Source organism: Bidens hawaiensis, unplaced genomic scaffold (genome assembly GCF_021521415.1).
Source record: "Bidens hawaiensis isolate Kalapana, Puna unplaced genomic scaffold, B.hawaiensis_p1.1 tig00041669_1, whole genome shotgun sequence".
Taxonomy (NCBI): domain Eukaryota; kingdom Viridiplantae; phylum Streptophyta; class Magnoliopsida; order Asterales; family Asteraceae; genus Bidens; species Bidens hawaiensis.
Genome location: NW_027505729.1, coordinates 8159 through 18720, shown reverse-complemented (window position 1 = coordinate 18720; position 10562 = coordinate 8159). Strand labels below are relative to the sequence as shown.

General features: G+C 35.7%; 1 protein-coding gene and 1 pseudogene across 1 annotated transcript; both read right to left on the bottom strand.

Moving 5' to 3' along the window:
* Positions 1-5560: 5560 nt before the first annotated feature.
* LOC143615011 (uncharacterized) lies at positions 5561-8645 on the bottom strand. The gene is made up of 8 exons (XM_077088275.1): positions 8616-8645; positions 8321-8533; positions 8135-8242; positions 7955-7990; positions 7634-7760; positions 7310-7377; positions 7145-7241; positions 5561-6957 (listed from the first exon to the last, which is right to left on the bottom strand). The coding sequence occupies exons 1-8, from the start codon at positions 8622-8624 to the stop codon at positions 6386-6388; spliced, it is 1230 nt and encodes a 409-aa protein (XP_076944390.1). The 5' UTR covers positions 8625-8645; the 3' UTR covers positions 5561-6385.
* A 955-nt stretch (positions 8646-9600) lies between these two features.
* LOC143615014 (CHD3-type chromatin-remodeling factor PICKLE pseudogene) lies at positions 9601-10178 on the bottom strand (annotated as a pseudogene).
* Positions 10179-10562: the final 384 nt, after the last annotated feature.

The following is a 10562-nucleotide window of genomic DNA, read 5'->3' as shown; positions in this document are numbered from 1 at the left end:
TAGTGTGACTCAACTAAGGGCAATTGTGTGCTTCGTTGTATTCAAACTAGTTAAACAACCCTATGAGCAATTACTATAGCAACCGAAAAACTAATCATTCTGATAAGCGTAAACCTAAACTGATTGAATGCACAAAAATACTATATATCAATACTCATAGATCATTCAAATACAATTACAAATAGTATGTTCTTGGTTACAATCAAAACTGAAATACATACAAACCTTACATCCCGGGAATGAATCGGAGAGATTAGCCGAGCCTCGACATCATGTAATCTTCAATAATGATGATATGGAACATAAGTGTGGCCTTGGTATGATCCAGAATGGTGGAATCGCCTCCTCTTTGCTCTGAAAATCGCCTGGAATGAGTTATGGCCAGATGGGGTCGAGCTAGAGAAAAATAACTTAAAACCCTAGATTTCCCGTCTTTTATGACCATAGCGATACGCGATGGCCATAGCCTAATGCCATCGCGTATCGAGACCTAAGGAAACCTCATATTCAGATTCCTCACGTCGAGAATCCCAAAATTCATATATTATGGGTCCCGTAACTCATTTCCTAGCCCATGATATGCTCGTTTTACTTCTTGGTCGCGTTTTGTCAACCCATCTTGTTTAGTTTTTGCATCGGCTTATTATTTCTCATCTATACTCTTCCAGAATCCTTATAACACTTCCTATGACTTCAAATAATACCCCGGTATTCTCGAGAAATCATTCCATGCTCATACAGGTCTCCCATTTAGCATCTTTAACGATCAATGACCTGAAATACAAAAGCACGTATGAAGTACCAAAGTTCTAACAATATACTCAATAAAACTACATAATTAATACACTAATATATATACAAAATACCCGACCATAGTATTCCTTTTTACAATGATTAAGCAGGTTTCGAGGACGTTATAAGGTGGGTAGACTTGTAACATCCTGAAATTTTGAAGAATAAATAATTAATATATATTATTAATTTATGGTGGAAAAGTTTTTACTTGAGTTAATATAGAAATAATAAAGATGGAAGGATATGTAGGCTAATTAGATGGAATTAACTATGGACCAAAAAGGAAAGATGGGCATAAAGTCCATGAGCTTAAGGGAGTATAAATACCCCTTAAATACTAATCTTTTCCATTTTCATCCATCTCTACACCATAGTCTACACCATCAAAAACACACTTCTCCAATTCCCGTTTTTGAGAAAACCACCCACAAAGACACAACGATTCCCGGATCTAACCGTCGGATCGGTCTCAAATTTAACTGAGTGTTCATGGCATATAAATAAAGATTCCCACTGATCAGATCTTCGATCAGAGGTCGGGAAGTCCGGTTTTTATCAGCAAAACCGTAACAGCTAAAAATGGAGTTTATCGGCAACTGTTTTAGTTTTCCGGCGACTGTAGTGGTGGAGTCCGTTGGCGCCGCTGGTAGATCTCGGTGAGACGGTTCCATGGCCGCTTGAATCACTCAAATCGGAGTTCGTTTGATAGGGTTTTGGACTTCTCGAGTGATTTTAGACAAAAACCTCAAATGTAAAGTAAATACGGTTCACTTAGAAACCCTAGATCTAGCTAAAACGGGTTTGAAGTCGATAAAGGTCTAAACTTTTATTGCTAAGAAAGCTAGATCTTGGTCTAAGGTGTAAGGGAAACCGCTTATGAGTTTATATAACACTAAACTATGTGAATGGATGATAGATTATGAAAGGAAAGTGAGAATAAAGGTGATAATAACCCAACAGTGGGTGTATGTGAATGAGACAAGCATTCGAATGAAGAGTAAGTATTCAAATGGTGAACATTCGAATGAAAAAGACAGAAAAGTAAGAAAGGAAAGAAAGGAATAAGGGAAGGTGCAAACACCTTCGATCGATTAAGGTTGGGCCATTCGAATACATTCCCATTCGAATAGAAAAGAACCATTCGAATACGAGTGAACCATTCGAATAATCCAGACAATTCGAATAAGAATTGACCATTCGAATGGCCATATGATTCGAATACGGATGAATCATTCGAATGGAAATTTTGCATTCGATTAAACCAGACTTCACAGTTTCTGATAAAACATAAATGATGTGTATAGGGTTAGTTAATTAATACATATAATTGATATACAGTTAGCCGAGCCCAGTTGAAGAATGGAATTACTATAAATTCAGAAAGGAACCGAATTCAGGTGAGTTTCTAGCCCCATTTCCTTGTTATGTTTTCGGGGCTGTGTGCATACTCAATATGAATGTTAATACACTTACCTTAGGTGGTAAGTGTATGTCATAAAGATAGATGTGATAGTTATTATGTATGAACGAATGCTTGTCGGTACGTGAACGATCTTCGGATATTGGACGTATCTCCAGGGAAGGTAATGTGTAGTATAGTATGATATAATGTTTGAATGATATATGAAAGTATGAGTATGCATGAAATCATGAAAATAAAGTGTAATGGTATGGTATGGTATGGTTGTATGGAACGAAGGGCACCAGACCTTAATAATATCTGAGGATGAAGGGCACCTGACCCAAATAATATCTGAGGATGAGGGGCACCGGACCTTAATAATATCTGAGGATGAAGGGCACCTGACCCAAATAATATCTGAGGATGATGAAGGGCACCGTACCATAATAGTATCTGAGGATGAAGGGAACCAGACCCTAATACTATCCAAGGATGAAGGGTACCGGACCCTAATAATAGCCGAGGTATCTAGGGCGAAATGCTCTTTAAAACGTAAAGATAACTATGTATGTATTAGTAGACTAAAACAAGAATGTATGAAAGTATGAGGATGAAAGTATAAAGTATGAATGTAAGTATGTATGTATGTTTGAAGTATAAGTAGGTTAAGGTATTAATATGTGTCTTCGGATACGTATAAGTATCTAGGTGAATGTAACGTATGTTGCCTGATTAACTAGAACTCACTCAGTGTAGCTGACTTTTAGTATGCACGCAGACAAATAAGATAATGGAGTTGGCTTGAGGGGGACAGGTGGCATGGACTGAGCTGACTGGCATCTAGTGAAGAAAAGTTATGATATTTTATGTTAAGACATTTTGAAAGTTTAAAGATAAGATATTAATATTTTGTAATGAATGCTTGATGCTTTTATATCCCGCGAAAAGTTTTAATCTCTATGATATTTAGAACTGTGTTTATGAGTAAATCCAACACCAATGTAGGGCACCGAGACCGGGGCCTTACATATAGATAATTAGTCATTGTTATTACTTTATAGTTTTAAATCAGAGTAATTAGACTGAAAATTGGGGAAAATTCCCTACATAGTCATTTTGAGGAGAGAGAAAATGAGAAATAGCCCAAAATCCCTACATATTCCCAAAATAGCCCACTAAATTTGAACTGAGGCGACGAGATCTGGCGAATCTTTAAACCAATAGAAGTCTAACAAGTGTAACTTTTTTTGAAAATCCGACGATTTATTTGAAAATGTTGGGGACCAGTCTATATTTTTCACTAAATGTTCTTCTAATAAAGCAGTCTTGTCCGACGGTAGAATAATGTTTCCTACCGGATCCCTTCAAATTCCAAAAACTGGAAATTGTGCCTTTAAACTCAGTCTTTCAAGACGCATTTCGGGTGAATTTGTACCAAGAAGACAGGCTAGTAGTTTATTTCTTATGTGTTGAAATCTAGTCCACACCTACGAAATTAATTTTTAATCCCTCTACACCGACAATATTTTATGAGATTCCGTCTAGTCCGACATGATCGTCCAATGAATATACATGTGTTTATCTTCATGTTGATCAACAACCTTGATTCCTGACGTGAACGACCGCTCAAGAGACTGAAGATTTTTCATTCATTTTCTTGATATTTATCAATTTTTTTAAGTCGAAGAGTGACTACCGATTTCTGCTCGTAGTTCCTCTCTTGTTAGTTCGTGATACGGTACTCGTGCAACATCTTTTACAGCAGCTCGTAGCTATTATATGCATTGCATGGGGCTTCGGTAAATCGAGGCTATGGTCTAAAAAAACAAATTCAATTCTTCCGAACCCATCCACGATTAGCTAGAAAACCCTTTTTCTTTATTTACGTTAATTTATGTGCTTCGGTGTTTTTCCACTTGGCTGTACAATATGAGTTTCAGGCCGACAATGAAAAACTCCACCAAAACGGGTAGATTTGGGATTTGATTGATAACATTAAAACTTTGTTTGGAAGTAAGAAACGGTTTACGTTTTTCGTAGCCATTCCTGCTGGCGCTTTGAACTGAAGGATGAAAGAATGCCCTCATCTTCGGCTGACTCTCGTCTATAGACACTTATTTAAATCTTCTAGAAAGAGTCGACAGACTCTTCTAGTCTCCCCGGTCACCGAGGGTGGCGGCCCGTACAATAAGCTCTAGTTGTTCGGCGAGGAGGGCCGACGCCGGTCTTCCAAACCGCGAATGCGGTCTCGGGCCACCTGCATCATCTTTCCTATGACCTCCAGATTAAGAGCAAGCGGATGCTCCCAGAACAGACCGAGCCTTTGCTCCTGTTGGAGCTTCTCGTTTTCCACGAGACCTATTTCTTGCTGAATTGTTGCAAGTCTTCCGGTGATATCCATAAGAGTGTTTGTTGTTGGAATAAGTCTTACTGAAAGTCTTTCTCTTTGACTTCTACCTCTCTATTTGAAAATACAGACCGAAAGAAGCTTCTATTTATAGGCCCCTCCTTCATACCACCCTAAACCTTTAATGAACAATCCGTTTCATACCACCCTAAACCTTCAACTTCCATGGAATTTGATAATGTTGTTGTTTGTTATGGTGGTAATTGACAAACCGGTAATAGAAGCTATGATTATGTTCCAATAAACTGTAAACGGGGAGGTGTTAGTCTTGCTTCAAACATCAAGAATTATATCCATAACCTTCACTTGATCTCCCTTCTTAAACTTCATGGTTTTGATTCAAGAATTAGAGTTGATTGTTGAAGAGATGTGAATTATTGAGGAAGATGATACTATACATATAATGTAGAATATGGACGGACACGTAAGAGTTGAACTAAATTATCGTCTCCTTAGTACAAATTTAACAGATTTGTGTCATGTAAGACAAAGTTGAAAGACACATTTTTCCATGTATTCAAAACTTGTAGGGGTCAGGTAGGAATTCTTAATAAACCGTCTGGCAAGACAACTTTTAATTATAACATTTAGTGAAGATATATGGGCGGGTCCCTCAATATTTTCAAAATTATGATCCCCTTAGTACAAATTTATTAAATAGGTGTCTTGAAAGACAAAATTAAAAGACACATTTTTCCATGTATTTAAAACTTGTAGGGGCCAGATAGGAAACTTAAATAAACCGTCTGGCAAGAAAGTTTTTGAGAATAAGATTTAGTGAAAAAAATATGGGCGGGTCCCTCAATATTTACAACATTATGGTCTTCTTGGTACAAATTCACCTGAAATGCGTTTTAAAAGACTGAGTTTGAAGGCACAATTTCCCAAGAGTTTTGGAATTTGAAGGGATCCGATAGGAAACATTATTATACCGTCGGACAAGGCTGCTTTATTAGAAGAATATTTAGTGAAAAATATGGACCGGTCCCCCAACATTTTCAAATAAATCGTCGGATTTTCAAAAAAAGTTAACACTTGTTAGACTTCTATTTGTTTAAAGTTTTCGTCAGATCTCGTCGCCTCAGTCCAAATTTAGTGGACTTTTTTGGGAATATGTAGGGAGTTTGGGCTATTTCTCATTTGACTCTCCTCAAAATGGCTATTTATGTAATTAGACTAAAAATTGTAGTTGAGTAATAATAATTTTGTCTAGTTAGAAACAATAACTACTACAGCGTTAGCATAATCACTTTAATTATTTGTTCGTTTCACAAGTTAAGAACTATTTGAATTTGATCCTAACGCTAGTTTTATAACTTTGATTATTGATCAATTGGATCATTTCATTTGATCTATCTTCATCTTGACTTTTTATTCTTGTTAACAGATTTAATTTTTATATGACCATTGATCGAGGCATTAGTTGCTCTAATACCATGATGAATGTGAGATCGAAAAAATTGTGATACCATTTATGTTCTATTATAACAACATACACCTCCTTTATACTACATTTGAGCCTTTAGACTAGTAAAACTAGTTCTTGATTTGATCAAGCTAAATCGAGCCGCCTCGAATTTAAATAGAATATGTATATGTATGTGTGTGTATGTTAAAAGCAAAAAAATGTTATTGGAGGAACAAGGTTTTTTCACATTAAGAAAAGATATAGGAGGGTTAATAGTGGCTTAACTAATACATATCAAAAGCCATAGCAAAGATGAAGTAGTTTTCCAGGTTAGCAAGCCCTAATAATTTACCAAGTACAATGCCAAAAGATCTTACTTACACAGGTTTGGCTGCAAGTGTAACACAAGCTCCAAATCATTTGATTGCAACCTTTTAAGTTCTTCCTCCTTTTCTTTCTGCATAGTCGCAATCTGTTCTGACTTTGATTTCAACACGCGCAACCTCTCTTTTAACTGATCCGTCTCTTCCTCCACCAAAGAATTTTCATGATTACACTTTTCAAGCTCTTTTTCAACTTCTTTACGCGTAGCCTCTTGCTGACACATTTTAGTTTTCAATAAAATCAGCTTGTGAAAACGCCCTCTAATTGGACCCACGTCGAACCCATGAGTCTCCAACTCACGTAACGTTTTTAAACTGTTGAATAAGTCAACGGGATCATTCGATTTTAAGTCTGAAAGCTTCTGAACAATATTCTCAAACGTGACCATGTGAGCAATGGCGATACCCTCACGATAATCTTCTGTGATTTCCTTCAGTGGCACAAAGTGTGGCTTTTGAGAGTAGAACTCAATGGTGGCCCAAAGTCGGGACCGCTTGATAAAAGGCCAATCTTGTTGGTAGTTGGTAAGTGAGTTACCATGGTGGTCAGGACTGAAACTTCCTGTGTATGCCAACAAATAGGAACCAAAGTGAACATGTAATTTTATTACAGATAATAAATTCTACTAATTTATGTGAAAATAGATCAATTTGGTTAACCGTAAAATAAAATAAAAATAAAATCGGCAAATAGGTAAGTATTTAGAAAATCCAATCCTAAACTCGTTACAAGTAAGAAATCTAAGTACCTTTTTGTAAACCAGTTGGTTTTTTGGCCACCGACTCAGGTGGTGTTCCCCGTTTCCTTTTCAGATGGTTCGTGCTATCCTCTAACTCACGGGTTTGCTGTTAACAACAACGGCGAATCAAACTTATGTGCATTATTCAGAGTGCTAAAATAGCCAACTACTTACCGTGACTAGTTCATGTTCCTCAGGAGGAATATCATCTGACACAATAACTTGCGTGTTTCCCTTGATACCTATACCATTATCCACAAAAATATTAGACGATTTCCACCCAGAATTTCACTTATATTGGGACAATTTGTTACCATTTACATTGAATTTATAACAGGTAAAACACAATATAGCGTATTCTTCATACATATAACCTCCTTAATGACTTCAACTGAGATATATAATATTTTATAATCATGGCACGTTAACTAAAGAACAGAACGTGTTTGATGTCAACCGAATCAAGCCCATTTGGACCATGTTGGGTGTTTCCCACACCTGCTGAAGATTGGAATGTTTTCCCACATGAATCGTCCACACCAGTTATTGGAACTGCTTTAGTGAACCCTGAACCAGCATCATGTTTGGGTGTAGTACCTAACTCCTGCTCTGGTGTCGTCTGCATCTACATTAACATTAAGAGGCATATACCACTCAAATACCGAATTAGAAACAAACCATTACAATCTTGAATAACTTGACATAAACCAGTGTAAAGTTCATGATGAAACCGAACCGGATGAAGGATACACTGATGTTCAAAATGCAATGTTACAAACAGTTGGTGCTAAATAGTTGCATAAAAACTGTAAAACTAACCTTTGCAGCATCATGAAAGAGCTCACCCATATTGTTCTGAAAAGCAGTTGCAATTCAAAAAAGAAAAGTGAAAAAATGTAACAAACAAATAAAGCAACAAACTTTATATAACAATTGCTTATCAAAATTACAAATAAATACATAAATAAATAAAACAAATATAAAAATGTAAGAACAAACCTGAAGAGCGGTTCTATTGAGTACTGTACGATGTCGGGTCTTAAACTGCTCCAATGAAGAAAACAGTTTTGAATCTTTATTTTTAAGACGATCATTCACTTCCACTATCTACACAGTTTAAAAAAATTCATCAAAAACATGTAAATGATATCAAATTCAAAAAAAAAATCAGTGAAAAAAAGGTACCATCGTCTCCCAATATATTGCCTTCAACGACTCATCATCCATGTTAATCATTTCATAAGAAGTCAATAGGACATCAAACTTTATCCTATCTTGCTTACTTTCACCAATCCCATGACTTGAATTCTTCTTTTTGTCCTTTTCATATAACCTCGGGAAAAAAAACTCATATTTTCTAACGAGAGCACAAGCAGCAGCCGATCCAACATACATAACCTGCAGTGGTTGCCTTAGTATATTAGAATATATATTTACATCGAACAAAAAATATTAGAATTTAAGAGATTTTGTAACTTACAACATTCATATGAGGTGCCCATGTGGCAAATTTTCGTTTCCAGTTCGTTAATGTAGAAAGTGGTGCTAATACTAAATGAGGGGAGAGATTCTCTTCGTATAAAGACTCCAAAAAAGCAATACTCTGTATCGTTGTTCCTGCATTTTAACATATAAAAATCAAAAAGTGACTTTCTAACAAATTTAAAGAAAAGAAAAGATTTGAAAAACCAAGGAGAACATACCAAGAAACTTTTCGTCCTCAAGTATCACATGTGTATTTTTAGACCATGAGAGACGCAAGAAATTCAATCCTTTAAGCTGGTATGGATGGAGCTCGCCTATATCACACCAAATTAAAAGATTTTACTAAATCATCAAGATGTAAACAACATAATCAAAAAATCAAATACATTTTGATACCTCCATGAAGAAATTTGGGACTTTTTTCAAATTGCTGAAATTCTTTTGACTTTCTCGTTGAGTCAATCCCATCACGAATGCTGCTTTTTTGTATCCTTAGTTTTTGATATCTAGACAGCAGTCTTTTAAATTTCTCAGTTTGTTGTTGAAATGATGAGATATCCGATTCTGATTCCCAATGACATTCATCGTAGTCAAGTCCTACCCATTTCACGAAATATTCCTTTTCCTCACCCTCTCCTTGCCTGAATCATAATAAACGAGTATTAAAGATCAAATAAACCACAATTAAATCAAATTTTTTTTTCCAAAAATGCATCTACATGCAAGAACTCGGTCAACCATAGTATATTCAGGCCTAATCGGGAAAAAATCATCCTCTGAGCTGTTGCTGGCATGCATTTGCTTGCGAAGTTTGTTAACTTTTGTCCTTATCAAAGGAAGTTCTTTGTAAGCTTTTACAAACTCCTTTTGCGGTACCCTAAAATACAAAAAACAAAATCTAAATTACCTAAAAGAAAATCTAAATTACCTAGTTTGTAACAGCATAACTACCATGTGCAATGAAGATAAGATAATCCTGTTCATTTAACAAGATATTGTTTCACAAGTATCTGTTTTGAACCAAGTTTGGAAGCATCACTATCATCAGCAACCATAGGCCTCATTTCACAGTCCAGAATCTTGTCTATATCATTTAAAGGATTAACCTGCAAATACAATATAGAATTAGAATCAAAATGTAGCATGTATGTAATCAATATTGTTTTAGTTCATAACATAAACAAACATACACATTTGGGGCATCGCCACGTAGTGAGAAGAGCTTTCAGAGGTGGTAATAAACACTTGAGATGGTATTCATAAGTGCATGTTTCACAGACAAGTAGATTCCCAGATTTACCACACGGGTTACACGAATCCTTTTTCTGTAAACATTTAACCAAACGATTATTTTACCATCTTTAAGTGTAACAAATATGTTTTGGAGCAGAAACTAAGACATTATTGAGTTTATTATAAAGATGGAAAGTACCGCGTCATCTCTGATTATTTTCTCAATACTTTCTTTTTTGATGGAAAGGTCCGACTCGTCATCAGATTCATCCAAACGAAAGTGGGGCCTTGAATCAGATCTAACACAAAGTCTCTCAATACTCATATCAAGTAGAAGTGTAGAACCAAAGAATAAAGCTATGAGCACATCATAAGTTGGTGTTTTCTGTAAAAAGGCACACGGGTAGCTAGATACATAAAATTCTAAAATGGTATCTGCAACTGTCAGATGGTAAAATGATAATGCACAATGATGTAAGCCTTATAAGTTAGCCCAGGCAATAATTAAAAACGCGCACATGCAAATATAGGGATTTCACCATTCAATGCACAAAAGCCATATAAAGAAACAAAAACCAAATTTTAATATAAAGAGTATATGTTGAAGAGTAATCCTACAGGACCCCTAATATCTATATCTATACTATATATAATACATCAAACAAGGGCAAATTAAGACACCAAATTTTAAGTAATTTACAACATTTAA

Excerpts from the sequence above, each read along its gene's own strand:
- LOC143615011 (XM_077088275.1), bottom strand. Across the intron at positions 8,243-8,320 it reads CAATATATTGGGAGACGATG|ATAGTGGAAGTGAATGATCG; the intron begins GTACCTTTTTTT and ends TAAACTGTGTAG. Across the intron at positions 6,958-7,144 it reads ACCAACTGGTTTACAAAAAG|GAAGTTTCAGTCCTGACCAC; the intron begins GTACTTAGATTT and ends TGGCATACACAG.